Below are 18,330 nucleotides of genomic sequence, written 5' to 3' on the forward strand. Positions count from 1 at the left end.
ACCAATAAGTTCACTGCATGTGGCGACTAGGACGTGCTGTTGTGGCAGATATGGCTCTTGGAGCCTTTAAATGGGTCTCCTGAGAGCTGCACATGATGAGGGCTGTCTGTGCACGTGCCCCACCGCCTGGTGGGGGAAGTGCATGGCAGCAGCCCTGGTGGCCCTAGTGAGTCACTGGCACTGAATTAGAATGGGGGTGGGTTGGGGGATGCTTGGCTCTGGGGGAGGGCATTTAATTTAGGGTGGGGGTGGGAGTGCCTGGCTCTGGGGGAGGGCATTTAGGCAGGACTGGGAGTGCATTTATGTAGAGTAACAGGGATGTGGCAATATGGAAAGATGTGATATTTGAATCCCTATTGGACACCGCTGGTGTAGAGACTGGCCTAGCCAACAGTGTGCTGACACAATTGATGGCGCTCTGTAAGCAGCCACAAGCTCCCTTCAAAACACAGAACTAAACCAGCCCTTTAAGTGTAAAACTTGCCCAGAAACTAGGTTAAGAGCAGCTAGAGAAGGAGAAACGATGTGGAATGTTGTTGTAAGATGTTCTAAGTCTGTAATTTTTGGGTGATGTGTCAGGGGAAGGGACCAATGGATTATGATTCATTCTTGTACTAGCTGCCTCCTGAGTTGGATTTGGCCAAAGCAAAAAGGCAAGACTTTGAGCCTGCAATAGAGAAAGCAAGATACAATAGCTGTCTGCAGCAGCAGAGTGCAGGACGACCTCAACAGTGTGAGAGCATGTCCCTGCACAAACATGGCCCAGAGGTGGCTTCCTTATGCACAGCTGACCAAGAGCAGCAAAATAGCACCAGGTGAGTCAGTGCAGGTTATGAAAAATAATCACTTATGTAAAGCATGCACATTTTCCTTTTATTTAAAGTAAAACCTAGATTATTGACAAAGACCTGAGTTAATGCTGGGTAATTTGCAAGTTGTACAATAAATGAGCACCCATCACCATTTCTGATCATCTTTCACTTAAAATGTACAAATGCCTCCAGAAACTCCATAACACTGTAGCTACAGGATCATGTAATGAGTTGTATTCAGTGAGCTTAAAGCTGGTTCTTCTAATTCAGACAGCACCCACCCCTATATTTGATCCATATGTATTACACCAGCCATTTCTCCACAGGCTGTCGGTAGTCTTTTAGGGGGCATTCAGTCTTAAGCCAGTGGTGCTTTGCAAGGTACATAGTACTGTATCTCTGAGCTAGGTGTGGTATATATTGTCTTATACTTAATTCAAAAGTCTCTGCTAGTTGCATTTGGTTACAGGTTTGTGTAAATGATTCAGGCGTGAGCTGGGCTTCAGCCATAAATTTCCTGTCTGAATGTGGGCAGGGCCTGTCCCTCTGCAAGCTAAATGGTAATACTTAGTTCTCCCAAACAACCCTGAAGCTGTAAACAGATAATGCTTGTAAAGCATGGTGGGGCGGGGAACCCAGCTTTTGTTGGAAGGCATAATGGAAGGGCTACCTACTAGCAGATTTTCCCTGGATTGCTAGTGCTGTACGTCTTTCTGCTGCGTCTGCATCTCTCCCCCCAGCTGGGTATTAGGTGATAGCTGAAGCACCATCCCCACTATGTGTTTATTTCTTGGAGCAGAAGTAGCATCTTAGCCTTTGGGAATGACGCCACGTACCAGCGCAAGTTACGGCAGAAGCAGCTTCAGCAGCAGTTCCGGGAACAAATGGAAAAGAAACATCAGATGACAGTAGCCAATCCAGTCAGCAAACAGGGTACGAAACACCACTGCAGCTCTGCCAGGCCAATAGCATGGTCTGTAGCTAGACAATACAGCAACACCAGTTAACCACTGCAGCTGCATTGCTGTAAGGGCTCCCGTGGACCTGCTGGGTGTCAGTGGGCAAGAGCTCTCCCCTTCACATAATAAACCACCCCAACAGGCAAGGATAGCACCATCCACCTCAGTGCAGGGGTCAGCATAACTTCCATTGGTTAGGGAGTGGAAGAGGCGGCACAGCCTGACAGATGTAAGTTTTACTGAGCAGGGGGCTAGTATAAACGCAATGCACCCCTACTGTTGAGTTAGGCTAAGATCAGAGCTTGGCTGACAAGATTAACCCTTCATCAGCTGCCTACTTTTGCCACTTGTCTGACAAGCTCTAATAAAGAAAAGCTGAAGTTTTTAATACTTGTTCCCCAGAGGGCAGGGATGTGGACTAAAATGAGACATGATCAAGTTGTCCTTAAGTCCTCTTTGGAAACAGTTGGTAGTACTGCTCTAGAGCAGTAACAGAAAAGGTTGTAAAGAGATTTGGTTCTCTCACTGCAAGAAATTGCAGGCTGTTTCCATTATACTCAGTAAGCCTTACCAAGTACCACATCCTGCCTTAACACCCCACACACATTTCTAGTGAATGGTAAGGAGTGTCTGTAGGACAGCTAGTATCTGCTGTCAGGTACAGCTGGTCTTTCAATCTTACCTGCATTTCTCCCCCAACATGCGTATTAGGTGGTGTCCTGTTGCTTTTTTGCCACTAACAGCTCTTTGTTACCTGTGTCTAGAAACATCTCCCGCCTCACTGGTGAAGCACAGCACGCCAGCAGCAGCACAGCAGGACCCAACCGCAGAATTCTTTGCAGGTCAGCAAAGAGTGGCAGAGTGTTAGCTCACCAAGTTGGAGGTAGGATTTATGCAGAGAGTAGGAGAGAGGCATAGGCACAATCCTTACTTTAGTAATAGAAAGTGGCAACACTAAGCCTTAGCAGGAGGAAGTAAGTGTAGTTCATGGCAGAACCATAGGCTGAGCTGCAAATTGACTCATGGCCCCACGCTTCCATTGCTAGGAGTTTAACAGCCCCTACAATTAGGAGAGAACCTGCCTAAGCAAATCTTTTCTTATAGACATTGAAGTTCAGAGATTCCCCTTTTGGTGTATAAACATTAAAGCTCAGCTCCTTTTCAGCAAGTAGAAGAAAGTGTGAGGGCTTCACCTATATTCTGTAGCCTTGCACCAAGTGCAGAGCCAGCCCAGCTGCACTTCATTCCACCTTACTGCCTGTAGCTGTCAGAAAGAACCCTTGAAGTGCCTACTTCTCTCATGCTCTGTTTTTACATTTTAGTTTGTTAGTTACCTTTGACTATTGACAAAAGAACAAGCTCCTTTCTAGTTTAATGCTGTTGGGGGCTTATCTGTGGAGGGAAAGGGAGCTCATACTAGAGTTACTTACTTTTTTGGGCTGTCATGCTGTTTCCTGCATGTGTGTCTTTAAATTGTTGCAGATGACCCTGAGTTTTGGGATATTCCCCTGGAGACCACTGATCTGACTGATACTGACAGCCTCAAAAAAGCTGCTGTCACAACCCAGACTCCTGCAACACCTCTTGGACACTATCACATGATAACCCGCAGCAAAACCCCTCAAACAGTGAACCATAACAAAAGACATATGAGGGCTACACAGTGGCATGCATCCCCTAGTCATGGACCTCACAGTCACTCTTCCAACCAAGGTGGACCAGGTATGTATTGTGAAAAGTAGAGTAAGTGGCTACAATGAGGTGTAGACAGAAGGAAGCAGCTGATAGGGCTCTTAGAAGAGAGAGTGTGTATGCATGGTGTAGAGAATGTCAACCCAAGCAGGGTCCATAATGGAATGTGTGAATTTTGAGCACATTCCAGCAAGTGTCCTGCTGTGGAATGCTCTTGTGAGTCTCACACTGATATCCAGGGCTGTACTCCCCTGTAGACTTCTTTAGGGTTTTCGAACTCCAGCTTGCAATTCCCTGTTTTAAGCTTACAGTTTCAGGGTAGCTGTTCAGACTTAAGCTTCAGGGCTAAACTGGGAGACAACTCTTGGACCAACCTGCATGCCCTTCTAGGGGAAAGAAAGCACCAACAAAGCATATGGTTGAGTTTGGCAGCAGAGAAAGGCATAATTGTTTACTGAAGACTTATTTTCTTCAGCAGAGAGCAGTCCATACAGGAGGACCCAAGGCATGAAGAAAAGGAAACTGGAGCCCTCTTAACAGGACAGCATCTGAATTATACTAGTTTCCTCTTGATTTGAGCCTTATAACCTGTTAAGGCATAAGGGAAAATCTAGTATTAGCATCACTGTCATTCATGCAATGCTGAATATAGGAGTTTGTCGTAGTTTACCTATTTTTAACCACAAGAGGGGATACTAACCACATTATGGTGGGCTAAAATGTTTGAAATAAATAATTTCTTCTTCTAGAGCCTTAGTGTGGGAGCCTGCCCAGTACCAGAGTTTGTTACAGATCCCCAGAATGGTGGTTTTCACTTCTGTGGAATGACATGAGATGTAAATCTACTCCGTACAGATAATTAAATAATGTCTTACTACTCTGTTTTCACCATAGATGGAATAGTTTCCTTTAATGTGAACAGCACTCTAAGATCAGATCTTAAAATTATTTGAATGGAGACATACACATAGCAATGGGCTGGATGTGTTAAGGACTAGAGTTGACTAGTTCTCTTTTTAGGTGCCAGTGTTTATATACTAAACTTTTTATGGAAAATGTGAATAAACAAGCAAATCAGTGCATTAGTTGACTAAATCTCCTGTGTAACTGTGCAAGAGGGCAGTACTATGTTTACTTGGGTAAATCTCTCACCTGAACACAGGCCATACTCCTGGTGCTCATGGGTTAATGAGAAAGAATAAAAACTCTCCAGTCTTTCTGAAGAAGAAAGCAGCTTCGTACCATAATCTTACAAGTGAGGAACTGAAAATCCAAATCCCTAACCAAAAGTTGTCAGCTCCCACTTCATAATTCTAAGACCCACAGTGATGAGGGCAGATCATGCCACTGAGAGGTGGGCAGCAGGGACAAATAGCTGTAGAGCAAGGTGGTCATTGCCTTCACTTGTACCTTCACTCTTACCTTGAAGCCAGTGGTTAATTGTGGGCTCCTAATATTTTGCCAATAAGTATGAGAAAGAGCAACGCAATAACTAAGGGGGAGCAGTACACATTAAAACAAAAAACAAACACACAGTCTAGACTAAAGGAAAGTTTACTTACCAGAAGTGACAAGGTATAAAAATATCACCCACCTGAAGGATGAAAAAGGGATGACTAGCCAAAAATGGGATAAAGGTAGATGTGGTATACCTAGATTTTAGTAAGGCATTTGACATGGTCTTGCATGATCTTATAAATAAACTAAGCAAATATAACTTATATGGGGCCACTATAAGGTGGCTAACCCTTTTCAGAGAGTAGTTATTAATGGTTCAAGTCATGTGCTAGAAGGGCATAACAAGTGGAGTTCTGCATGGATCTGTTCTGGGACCAGTTCTATTCCATAGCTTCATCAATGATTTAGATATTGGCATAGAGCATACACTTAAGTTTGCAGATGATACCAAGCTGGGAGGGGTTGCAACTGTAAGGATAGGCTCATAATTCAGAATGATCTGGACAAACTGGAGAAATGGTCTGAGGTAAACAGGATAAAATTTAATAAGGACAAATGCCAAGTAATCCACTTAGGAAGCAATGATCAGCTTCATACATATAGACTGGGAGGTGACTGACTGGGAAGGAGTACTGCAGAAAAGGACTTGGGGTCATAGTGGACAAGAAGCTAAATGAGTCAGTGTGATGCTGTTGCTAAAAAAAACCAACCAAACATGATTCTGGGATATATTAACACGAGTGTTGTGAGCAAGACACAAGAAGTCATTCTTCTGCTCTACCCAGCACTCATCAGGCCTCAGTTGGAATATAGTATCCAGTCCTGGACACCATATTACAAGATGTGGAGAAATTGGAAAAGGTCCAGAGAAGAGCAATAAGAATGATTAAAGGTCTAGAGAACATGAGCTATGAGGGAAGACTGAAAGAACTGGGCTTGTTCAGTTTAGAAAAGAGAAGATTTATAGAAGACATGATAGTGGTTTTCAAGTACTTCAAAGAGGGTTACAAGGAGGAAGGAGAAAAATTGTTCTCCTTGGCCTCTGAGGATCGGACAAGGAGCAATGAACTCAAACTGCAGCAAGGGAGGTTTACATTAGACATTAGGAAAAAACTTCCTGTCAGGGTGGTTAAGCACGGGACTATGTTACCTAGGGAGGTTGTGGAAGCTCCATTGCTGGAGATATTTAAGAGCAGGTTGGAGGGACACCTCTCGGGGATGATCTAGATGGTGTTTGGTCCTGCCAAGAGGGCAGGGAACTGGATTTGATGACCTCTTGAGTAAGTTTCCATAAGGAAATGAGCTATAGGTGTGAATATAGGCAAATGTCCTCAGTAGCTCACACATTACTGGTAGAGGCTCTAGAAATCTAGACATCTTCCTAGAAAATTCAGCTAATTCTGAAGTAGTTCAGTTTGGCAATGTCTATAGATATTCATAAAAACTTAATACTGATGAAATTGACTGGTCTTATTTAGCAGTTCACTACTACAGCGTTTCTATACTAGGACCACCACAGCTGTGAGAAGGGAATGCCTGTGTCATCAACTAAAATTTCTATAGTTGACAGTAGTATGAGTTCACACACCCATACTATTGAAATATGACACTTAGAAAGTGAACTTTCAGAAAGCACAGAGTGCAAAATTAGCCCAGGAATATTGTAGTGATAGAACTTCAACAATGTTCAGAACCAGAGTTTAAGGACCTGGCTCCTACAACTGTAGACTGTTGCCACAGTACAAGGGCATTGCTATGATGCAACTCTGGAGGGCACCATAGAACCCTCTGTACCACTGTGCTCCTCAGAGAGCTTTCAGCAAGAACTCAAGACCTATCCTTGCTTGGAATTCTTACACCACCACAGCTTGAGGTAGTATGAATCAAAACATAAGCAGTTTTTAAAGGAAATTCATTAATGGTTAAAAAGAATATTTAGAAAGCCAAAGAAGCTTTCTGCATTCAAAGCCTCTCCCTAAGAAAAATCTTGATTGTCTCTTCTGGATCAACTCATTGAAATACTCATCTAATACAGGGCCTCAAGGGGGAGCACACTGAGGTGCACAGAATGAGTCATAGTACCCCCTCCTAGCTCATGCAATGGTGTATAGCAAATTGGGAAGTTTGTCACTACTCAAGAGTAATGAATGAGTCTAACCCAAGAAAACTAAACCAGGTTATCATTGCTGCATATAAAAATAAATGTCTTTACCTCCAAATGTACTCAGATTTTGTGGAAATTATCAACTTATTGTTCCACACTATTTGGAGAGTCTCAGGTCCGTTAAAGAGCAGGTAGCATTGTTACTGATCACTGCCTTTGACATGTTTAGGGTCTCTGAGTGGGTATCTTCCTGTGGGAAACTGCCCTAGTGATGAGGTAACAAGAGCTCATCAGCAGTTAAATACTCCAGTGGACAGGAGGAAGGAAAGTGGGAACCAGCTGAAAATGAAAGCTCACAGTTGAACAAAAGCAGGTTTGGTTTATTTAAATGATTTCATTAAATATTCTACAAAGGTAACAAATGGCAGCACAAAGCGCAATCGTACAAGAAGCGCTATGCCTGGATTTAGTGCAAAACATACAATTAACTACGGCCAGGGAAGCCCAAAGTTTTAATTTATTTTATTTGTGTGGGTTTTTTGTTTGTTTTTCTTTTTTTACAGTGTACATTGTTAAATAATGTAAAGAAAATATTTGTAAATTCAGAAACAGCTTTTATGTGGAAAAAAGGTACTCAAAGTGTAATATTAACAAAATAATTTAACAGTTCAGTAGCATTAGTTTATTCTTCTAGACCTCAGTTATTTCATCCACAGGAGGGAAATCAATGGTAAATAAAACCAGTTCTTGCATAACATTAAGTGAAAAACCAACCTCAAACTTACTAAATCAAAGTAATTAAATAACCATGTGCTGCACTCAGCCAATCAGTTCTTCTGCCACAAAGTGTCAACCCTACTCCTGTTACTGCTGTATAAATTACTATATTACACAGAGCACTCTTTTTCCTATCCATTCTTGGTGTATACAGGAACCTCCTCTCCAATCATTTTAACTAAAAAGCAAAGGCTTTTGGATTCTTTTTACCAGCCCAGACATTTTCTCCCCCTCACACATACAGAACCATGAAATCCTCTCTCATGCTGGTGTTCTACAGAGCCTGTGTTATTTACCAAAAGAATTAAAAAAAAAATAAAAAAATTGAGAAATTATTAGAACCAAGCCACCTTGCCACTAGTATCCACCCACAGACTTCTTTTCCAGCCTATGTATGCCACTGGTATCTTGGCTGACAAAGCTGCTGTAAACATCAAAACTAGGTGAAGGGAAAGAAACCGATCTTGTGCATTTGTTTTTAGATACAAGAGCAAAACACCACAAAGTATAAATTCCCTAGTAAGACCACCGCAACTAGGGAGCAGTGCTCACAGAAAAGTTCAGGTGAGTAAGATTTCCTTGGTGGACAGACTTCCAGGACACCACTGAGCTACTTCCAAGTACCAGGAAGCAGTACTTTGACCCTTCATAGCTTGTTGCAACACTACAGAATAATACTGGTTGGTTGCATTATTATTACATAGAACAGGAAACCAGTATTTTTCAGTATGAAAAAGAGAAAATGAGTTGAGAAATAGAAGGTACAATACAATTACTAAAAGATGGCACACGTAGTTATGGTCCTGGTACCAGACTGAATTCTTTCAAGTGAACACAATCGTAACTCCTCTGCACACTTAAGACAGAAGGAATTCCTTGATGCCGGCTGTTTCGAGTGCATCCGTTGCCGGCAATGGACATCGCACCAGGAAAAAGTCTACTCCAAGCAAGAATTAAAAAAAAAAAAAAAAAAAAGGTAAGAAAAGCAATCCCAGCAGATAACCCTATCCCGCCAGGGTAATAGCTCCGCCTCCATACACAGCCTTGCCTAGCCACTTTCCATATCACAGCTTAATAGTCAAAACACCATTACAATTAAACTTCCCAAAATACGCACCGTCTTCCCAACCTCTGTTCTGATCCAGGCATCCAAAAGCTCCAGGCAGTATCTGTTCAGTTTCACTTGAGCTTTGGAGCTGCCTCTTTCCCCTCCATCACTCCTTCTATCTATCACCCTTTATCACACTAGCACTGTGCCATCAGCTTTTTAAATCTGTCAAGATGGACTGGTTATCTCACCACCCAAAGCTCTGCTCCAACCTGCAGCCTCAACAGCTCTCTCTCTCCTCCCAACACCTACCCTATATTGAAGTTACAGTATGACTATATATATAGGTATATATAGATATATAAACATCCAAATTGTTAACCCTTTGGTATCCCAGTCACTAGATATAAAATAGTCCATTTTCCCCCTCAACTTGCTCTCTGACCAGCTGGGACCTGCTGAGAAAGCGATGCTAACTGCAGAAGCAATAAAAGTCCAAGGCACTAAAATATCCAGCAAGCATACTGGGAGAACAGACAAGTATTCAAGTACATTAATTTATACAATTTTACATTCACATTTATCTAATACAATGAAAATACAAAGGAAAAAGTTAAAGTGTCTCCAATAAGTATAGGATATAGCTAGCTTTTTTTCCCATTTTTTTTCTTTTTAACTTTTTTTAACCCTCTATTTTCCACTCATTTTTAAACTACTGTTGTCCAACAACATTTATATATCACAGTGTTTCCACATCAAAACTGATGGTAAGTACATGTCCGCAGGGAACTTTTTTAAATTTATTTTTTAAACCATTTAAATTGCTCTAATGCTGCAGTCAAAGCTGTTAATATCTTTTACTTAAAGCAGTAATGACCTATCTCAAGCATGGGCTGCACTGCGAGTCCATTTATGTGCCCTACCACTCAGAAAGTAAGGATAATTGACTAGGGAGAGGAGGGAGATTTGGACAGCTTCCCTCCTGGTCTAGATTCTTCAGGGATATGAAAAGTGTGTTAAAACCTCATGCTTAGGACTAAACTCACCCATCTCAGCGCATGTGGATTCAGGCTCAAACCAAAGTACTTTTACAGTGAGGTCACATTGATCCAGTGACTTCTATCTTCATTGCTCACCTTGTACAAGAGCAGGATTGTTAATGTTCATCACCCTCCTCCCCCCTTCAAAAATGGGGACACTCTCCTTCCTGAGAGCTGACAGCAATGGTTGGGAAAGGGAAGCTCATTCCCATTCTGGCAGAAAGCCAGTTCAGTGCAGCACTAGTAATTAACACAGGGCCCTAACTCCCTCCCCCATCTCCTGTCCCAAGGTCTATCCAGCAGAGGCTCTGGGTCTGGCTAAGTGGTCCGCAGGTTGGAGCCTGGGGGGTTGCTGATGGATTTCTGCAAGCTGCTGATGTTGAAGCTCTGCAAAGAGGCAGCTCCTACAGGCTGGAATTGACCAAGGGGTTGCTGTGCTGGACCACCTGTCCCACTCCAGGGACTGGCAAAGGTTGCTGCTGGGTAACCGTACTGCTGTGGAGGGCACATAGCCTTTGTGAAGTGACCTAGAGAGGTAGCTGATGCTGCAGAGATAGATGTAGCACCCAGGGAGGATGTCATAGAAATACACAGCTGGCCTGGTGCTGAGAACTTTCTTGCCATTCCAGGGCCCTGCAAGAAAAGCCAGACCCAAAGAGAAGTTATTTAAGTGTGGAGGTAGCAGTTCCCACCCAGCCACAGCCCCTTCCATGTAAGAATTAAATAGGTACTTGTTGAAAGACATCCTGACTCTCCTCTCTCTAGTGCCAGAGAGAACAGGGGCAGGAACACACCACATGTAAGCTATAGAGCTCTCTCCCCCCCAGTCCCCCCCCAGCACTATTTTGGACTGGCTACCTGGAAACTCTTCTTTGCATGTGTATCTTGATACTCAGCCAACAAGTTAACAGTAACAGCTCTCCATTCATGCATGTGGAAGGGGGAATTAAAAGGGTAGAAATCTCTTACCTCGTAGTTGCTATGCCCTTTGCCACCTCTTTTGCCTGACAAGTTCATGGCATCCCGGGCCCAGTTGTCTACCAACTTGTGCAGATCATCCGTGAAAGTCCCTTTCCGGCTGGACGTTATAGCAGGAGGCTGAGACTGGGGTGCCTGGCTGTTCACCGTACCCCCAACTGTATTAGTGCTGCTAGTCCCTAAAATCACAAAGAACAGAAAAAGAATTACAAAAAAGCAGCTTACAACTAATTTTCCAAGACGTTTAGGAATTTCGACAATAGTGGAATAGTACAGAGCAAGAGACAAAAAGCCATGCGTATGAATTCTATGTTTCGATTCTAGCACATGTAAGAATTTACAGGAGCATATTTAGCCATTTTCTCAAAAGATGTTTTGTAGATGTGTTTGCAAATAGCAGTTGTGTAGAAATTGAATGACTACTGCCCATGTCAGGCTCCTCTTGTTGCAAGGTCGGAGGAGGGAAGATTAGGTTTCATATTAAGTGGCACTAATTGTGATGAACAAAGCTGCTTATTTCCCCTTGAGCCACATTTTGGGGTTGGGGGGGAGCCGTACATAGCAGCTACTGTTTGAACACAGTACCTTTCCAACTCAGCTCGTGATACAGACTGTTAAGTAAAAAGCAGTAGTCACACAGCTGCTCTGTAACCCAGTGAACTCTGCTGTACAGTATGCAGAGTATCCAAGGAACCCAGACTATGTGAAGAGAACATCTGGATGAAAGGCAGAAACTGTAGGCACTGTTGCACTGAAAAGCTACAGGACTTGTGTTCACACACATCCCTACTATATCCATCAGGAATCAGCTGCCATCTGCAGGGCAATCTGCTTTCAAAAACAAAACAAACACACTGTTCTTTGATGTGCTGAGGTCTAGGAAGTCTTTTTGCCACTGATCAGATTCAGCATTCAGAGCAGCAGGTGTTCCGTGTCAAAGCAGCAAATTAAGTTTGGTGGAAGAGAATGGGAAGCAGCTAGAACATACATGGATGGGAACCCTGAGAGCTGTAAACAAGAGCACCCCCCACATCTCAATCGCCTTGGCAAGACTGCTGGTTGGAGCATCCACCAGGTCAAGCGAGGCTTGGAGAGCTGTACAGGAGATGAGAACCCTCTGCAAGAGTAGCTTTTAACTGGTCTCTTGCTTCCTTGAGCAATTTATCAATAAAAAGGTATTAGAGTCAAAAGGGTTAAAAATATATTTGGAAGGAGGGCTGAATAGCTCACAGTTCCGAACTGTAAGGAGGTGGAGGAGTAAGCCTTCCTACCAAATAAGTCAAGTCTCTTCCATTCTTTGTTGTACAGGGTGGATGTGAATTGGGTGTGCTTGTCCCTGTGGTGTACTGTGTCCACAACCAATTAATTAGGTATGAGGTAAGAAAATAGAAATTCAGCCTCTTTTGCAGGGACCTACTATTTTTCTGTCTGCCCTCTGACATCTGGGGTATGGTGGCAGATGTCTCCCAAACTATCTTTGGTGGGTCCAAGATAGCCTCACTGACAGATAAAGCTATCTTGTTGACTGACAAGGCCTGGAAGATGCTGGTGAGCTTATGTGGAGGCTCAGGCACCATGGCCAATGATCTCAAGCAAGTTTGCCACTCTTCTGAGCTGGTTCTGGAAGGATGTGAAGTCTTCAGCTGTAGCAGGAGAGGGTGTCATTAATGTTTCCTAAGCTGAAGAGGAAGTTCTAGATGGTAGTCCCATATCTTGTCCTCGAGGCTCATCTGCATCCTCATCCTCTTGCTCCTCCTGTTGGAGGGGATGGAGGTTGTGCAGGCTCCAGCTTTCGGGGCTTTTGTGTGGTCTGACTTTGTGCCTGAAATTTGTCCCCACAGGTCCTACAAAGGCCATGTTATCAATATGAGCACGAGGGCATCTGGGAGAATGGCTGCAAGTGCTGTGGTAGCTGTTTGGGCGTGGAGTGTCTGAGTGAATGCGGCATGGATCGTATCCCTTCTTCCTTGACAAATGAGAAGTGTGGCTCAGAGCTGACTGCCCGGGAGATGAAGGCAGGCACGGATCTACTGGGGATGGCATCAGTACCATAGAGGGACATCCTTGGTACCAAAGCAGAAGCCAGGTCTGCATGCATTGTTAGCAGCAACAGCACCTCAAAATATTGGTACAGGAGGAGTCCATACTGCAGATTGCAGGGTTGGTGCTGGTGTGGCATGCGCCATGGAGGTTGTCGATACTGAGGTGGTAGTGGTTGACATGGGTACCCTGATTTTTGGTGCTGATGGTGGAACATGTTTCCTCAGCCATGTACTGGTGGCAGAGGAAAGTTTAGCAGTTGCCTTCCCCCACCCGGCAAAGAGAAGTGGGCTTTTTTGTTCTTTGCTTTTTTTTTTTTTTTTTTTTTTTTTTTAAAAAAAAAAATGAAGGGCTATAAACATGAATGAAAGAACCAGAACTAATAACTGATTTTGGTATAGGACACTATTCTAAGGAAAGACAAAGCTGCTCGAGTTCCAGTCTCTGCCAAGAAGGGTAGAGAAGGAACTAAGATGGTTGAAGGTGCACAGTATGTAACTGCTCGCACTCACAAGATGCATGCCAAGCATGCATGCCACCCCAGGGAACTGCTGCTAAAAACTTCCAACTCTAAGCACAAAGGCATCGTAACCACCTTAAGCAGAGCACTCACAGGGACACTCCTTGAAGAACTCTTTTCCCCCCATCTAGCCAAAGTGTATTATGTCTGACCTTAGCACAGGTAGTGCACTGCTTTAGCTAGTTCCAGAACAGCTTCACTGACCTGAAGAGCAACCCTACTGGAGCCTGCTTATGCTCAGTGTCCTATGCTTCCTCTAAAGAGATCCGAAGTTCTTCCACCATTTTCTGTACAAGCTCTTGGGATGCTTTATGATCATCGAGGAGAGACTGAGGCTGGAGCGACCACTACATCAGGTGAGGATGACAATACCCTGTTGGAATCAGCTCATCTTTCCCTGTTAACATGAGCTTAAGGATTCACAGACTGGCCTCTTGGAGAAATCCATGGCTAGCAGACAGGACGCAACAGCCTTCTCCCAGAGATTGAGATTTCTACAGGCATTAGTTTCTCTCTTGTAAGAATCAGTCCTGATAAAAAGGGAGACTGTGAACCCAGGATTATGAAGATATGGTCAGCAGTGGAATCAATCAATAGTACATTCAGAAGTTCCAATCTATTATCCCATACCACTGAAGTACTGGTAGACATCAGTTCCTTATGGGACTGAGGTAGTACGGTTAGTGAATGAGTCTGACCTGATGGGGTCAACTGCTTCTAATCCTTTGGGTTTCGGTGCTTTGGTTTAGATTGTACTGCAGTCAGTGTTGAGGATGAAACAGAGGCTGAAAGTGAAAGTCTTGCTCCTGTGAGTCTTTTGATTATGCCTATACAGCTCACCAGGACATAACCCCTTATGGCTTGGGCATAAAAGTTTCACCTGACTTGGATGAGGGTTATGGACAGTACTAATTTTTCCCCTCCATGAGCAGACTGAGTTTTCTTATGTGCACCACCAAGAGAAGCACACACTGCCCACCCTGGGTGGCTGTGAGCACTCTGCCAATCAGCTACATGGCACCTGAATCTTTCCTGGACAGCTGGCCAAGTGCTCAACTTATAGGGAACACTACTCAGGGAGGGGTCAGTCCTCTTACAAGGTGTAAGACAGGGCCCTGGTTTTGTGTTTGAGAGAGTGCCCCTCACGCTAATGCAGGGTGGGTGAGGGGGGCAACCAAAAAGTTCCTTCCATCTGATCTCCTCTGCACTAGGGTCAGAACTAGGTGGTACGTTCCTTCTCAATTCTGCTTGACATATGGGGAGGGTCTCCCTAGCTTTGATCTGACTGTAGTCAGATTGCCAGCTTCAGTATTTGTGTTTGAAGTCAGAGCTCTTGCCCCTGCTGTGTTATGCTGGTGAAGGGGCAGTAGATACATGCCTCTCAAGGCAGTAGAGGGAGCACTGGTGGTCATCACTGGCCAAAAAGAATCAAGGGCAAGAAGCAGTTTTGAAGGCCAAGGATCTGGGCTACTAAGGCTGCAATCTAGACAGCATCTGCAAAAACACAGATTTTCTGAACAGGTATATCTGAAGTCCTAGAACCAAAACCATCCAAAACTGAAATTGCCATCTTACTACTGAACAAATCTAGGAGCCAAAAATCACTCACTGCCTGAAGCCAATGAAGTGGCTGTCTGCTGTTCACTTCCCTAGATATCTAACTTCAAGATTATCACAGCTACGAAAGAGTATCAACCTCTCCAAATCTCAGCTGGCACGGGTCTTCTCTCGCAACACTGAAGAATGGCACCACACTTATTTCCTGTGGCAACTGAGCAACATGCTATTGGAGTGAGTAGTGTTATCCCCTCTCTCAGCACTGCCTAGAAAACACAAAACCCTCTCCCCATCTACAGTACCTAACAGGGAGTGTAATCCTTAGGAGCAGGGAGCCCCATGCAGCAATTACAGATGAAGGGGAAGAGAACAGAAGGCCTCTCTAACAAACATATGTGGTAGGAGTTCCAAATGAACAGAGAAAAAAGGACCATACTGTGTAACGTGCTAAGGAAGTTGAGGGAACGTCGAGCATGTGCAATGTGAAAGGGGCCTGGAACAATTACCTGACAAAGTAGCAAGGCAAGTGAAAGCGTAAAGTTGGAAATCATATAAATAGGCACAAATGACAAAGCAAAAGGTACTTAAGAGAAGGTACCAAAAGAGAAAAAGATCACATTCCACATCAAGAATTCATGCAGGAACCAGCACCTCTCAATCCCTTCCTGATGGCCAATCATTTGCACTCTGCTGCTCAATATATTTATGCTACACACCCAGTTACATCTGGGTCAGCTATTATTGTTCATACCCATGATGGGCACATTTAGACAAGAGACAACAGTGTTTTCTCCAGTGAACATGCAATGGGATTTACAAGCATTTTGAAATGCTTGCTTTGAGTAGCTTTTTTAGAAAGTGATTTTGTTAACTAAAATGGAACACCTGTCTCAGCCTCTTAGCAGGGCCAGAGTAGGATTGGGATGTTCTGTAAAATGTGAGCTGCTAACAAGACAGGGCTCATTTAACAGTATTTTATTCAACACCCTCAAATTCTGAAATTTCACAAGTTGGTTATTCTGTTCTAATCCAAACCTAAAGCCATCCAGAAGAGTCTGAAAAGGGGTGCTTCAATTCATGGCATTCAATGGACACAATCCCCCTCCAGTTCTGCTCAGTCACAGCAAATGTCCCGGTTTCTTGTCTGGTGACAGAATGAAGGATATGAAACAAAAAAGTGGTTTTTCCTCAGCTTGTGACTCCATCATGCTTTCATCCTCTGTCCCCGTTTTATTCCTCCCTTGGATGCCTGCTTGAGTACCCACTCTCAAAGACATTAGCCAATACTGGCACACTTAGGACTGGCCATATCTAAATTGCTCCTCTGGGGGGGAACACGCTGAAGCAACTTAGTGGCCTAGCCTTACCTGTTATGATCTTGAAGGAGTGGAATCAAGAAACAGAATAGGCAAACTCCTTCACCAAAGTCATTACAAGGCTGCACAAAAGGAGTCATTTCAGCCCCTCAGTGCTACTGTGGGCAAATGACCCTACTTCACAATTCACTATCATTACCAATCAGCAAGATGGTCCACAGCTAAGCTAAGGGCCAGCAAGCCTCTACAGTACTGAACAAAAAGTTCATTTCCCTCTAGTCTGAAAAAATGAAAAGGCAGCCAGAATACTGACATGTTAACAAAGGAACATAAATTAGATGGGATAACAGAGACAGATGCTGTGCTGGAGACAGACTCAGAGGTTAGGCTGCATTGATCAGAGGAAAAATCATGAACAGCTTTGCAATAGGGACCAGAAGTAACAGAAATAAGATAATTACTACAGAGCTGGTTGCAAGGACAGACTTTTTTCACCATCTTCCCTGAAGCACAAAGAGAAAGTAATTTGTTAAATAAGAGAAACAGTGAGAATTGTTTAATATCAGCAAGCAGCATATAAATACCAGTGAGAAAGAGGAGATGGTACAGCTGGGTACTGCCACAGGCTGCAGTTACACTGAGACCCAGCGGGATTGTTCTATGGAAATACCCAAGACAGTGTTTCATCACTTGTGGTCTTGCACAAAAACGAGACTTACAGTTCTCTGAAATCTAGTGGTATCTTGAGAATGTTAGGGATAGGCTACTGTTTAGGGCAGGTACATATCTGTAACTGCCTGTTTACCACAAGAGGAACAGCAAAAAAAATCTTCCACCTCTATCTGTAAAAGGGAAGTGTCCCTCTTGGCTTTCACCTGAACATTTGTGGAGTACTCAGAGGTCCAGTAGTGGATCATGTACTCTCACCATCTGTAACCCCCTTCCGTATTTTCTGAAGCCCTGGTGCAAACATTATGGATTCCCACGCTGAGCCTGTACCCATCTGCTCCTCCAGCTGCATGGTTAAGAACATGTTATTGAGCAAAAAACTATTTCTCTTCATTGTTGTTTCTAACTAGAAGTCTTTCCCCCAGCCTCTAGAAGTGGCTGAGACAGCATTTCAGATTCCAGGAAGCAAGCAGCCCGTAAAACTGAGCATTCAAACCAAACTCTTTAACCAGAAGCATTAACCACTTTTACAGAACAGCTACAATAAACTTTTCAGAAGGCCCATCCACCAATTCCAAATTTCAGAGTGAAAACAATCCATCTCACCATGCCAAGGGAAGCTTTATAGCTTACCTCAAGATGACAGACTGTGGCTGCATCTAGACTATGAGATAAATTCAAATCTCAAGGCTTTAGCTCGGTATTAGAACATGACTGTCTTCACACGTACTACTGTTAACTCAATTTATTGAGCCATAATGCCCATCACAGAACATCAATATGACGGGCACATATAAAAGTCTATCTCGACTTTGAAATCTCAAATTAAGGCTAGTGTGGAAGCACCATGTCCTTAATTCAAATTTGTTAGCCTCCAGAAGTGTCCCATATGTATCCCATAAAGCTATGCAGCAACCCTCCAGGTTTTGCTGCTTCGTTGTACACTGCCGTCAGGTGTGCAGGAAGAAGGTCAAAGTAAAGTCTGGATTGAATTTGAATTAAAATTTGAATTGGAATTTAGTGTCCCAGCCCTGCAAATAAAGAAGGCATCCACTACGAAAAAATTCCTTTGCCCATCGCATTGCATCACACTGCATCGTTAGCGAGCATCAGTAGCCCTGTACTGCCATAATGAGCACTCAGGGTAGTGATCTGATTCGCACTTCTCAGGTTCACAAGGGAGTCCCAGCTTGGACCCATCAGGAGATTCTGGATCTCATTGCCATTTGGAGAGAACAACTGGTGGCAAAGACATTGGGTGGCCAAGAGAAACGTGGCCATCTATAAGCAGATGGCGTGCGAGATGGCAGCCCAAGGTTACTCCCAGGACTCTATGCAGTGCTGGGTGAAGGTTGAAGAA

The 18,330-nt window shown here is 43.7% G+C and overlaps 2 protein-coding genes across 15 annotated transcripts in view; one reads left to right on the forward strand and one right to left on the reverse strand.

Annotated features, from left to right (window-relative positions):
* Nucleotides 1-4,563, forward strand: part of RAD52 (RAD52 homolog, DNA repair protein) — a 31,917-nt gene extending 27,354 nt beyond the window's left edge. Inside the window, exons 8-12 of one of the 3 annotated variants that reach the window (XM_074983776.1) lie at nt 619-815; nt 1,612-1,745; nt 2,536-2,613; nt 3,254-3,493; nt 3,942-4,563. In XM_074983776.1, coding sequence (XP_074839877.1) covers nt 619-815; nt 1,612-1,745; nt 2,536-2,613; nt 3,254-3,493; nt 3,942-4,000 — 708 coding nt within the window. In that variant the 3' untranslated portion in view covers nt 4,001-4,563. Of the gene's footprint in view, nt 1-618; nt 816-1,611; nt 1,746-2,535; nt 2,655-3,253; nt 3,494-3,938 lie in introns of those variants that run through there. The other 2 variants (XM_074983775.1, XM_074983777.1) reach the window with 2 other exon arrangements.
* A 2,821-nt stretch (nt 4,564-7,384) lies between these two features.
* WNK1 (WNK lysine deficient protein kinase 1) overlaps nt 7,385-18,330 on the reverse strand; it is a 170,884-nt gene continuing 159,938 nt past the window's right edge. For 11 of the 12 annotated variants that reach the window (XM_075006217.1, XM_075006188.1, XM_075006133.1 and 8 more), the window contains 3 exons: nt 16,763-16,804; nt 10,860-11,047; nt 7,385-10,523 (listed from right to left, as the gene is read on the reverse strand). In XM_075006217.1, the coding sequence (XP_074862318.1) occupies nt 10,209-10,523; nt 10,860-11,047; nt 16,763-16,804 (545 nt within the window). In that variant the 3' untranslated portion in view covers nt 7,385-10,208. The remainder of the gene's footprint in view (nt 10,524-10,859; nt 11,048-16,762; nt 16,805-18,330) is intronic. The other variant, XM_075006198.1, reaches the window with a different exon arrangement.

This window comes from Carettochelys insculpta, chromosome 1 (genome assembly GCF_033958435.1).
Source record: "Carettochelys insculpta isolate YL-2023 chromosome 1, ASM3395843v1, whole genome shotgun sequence".
NCBI lineage: Eukaryota > Metazoa > Chordata > Testudines > Carettochelyidae > Carettochelys > Carettochelys insculpta.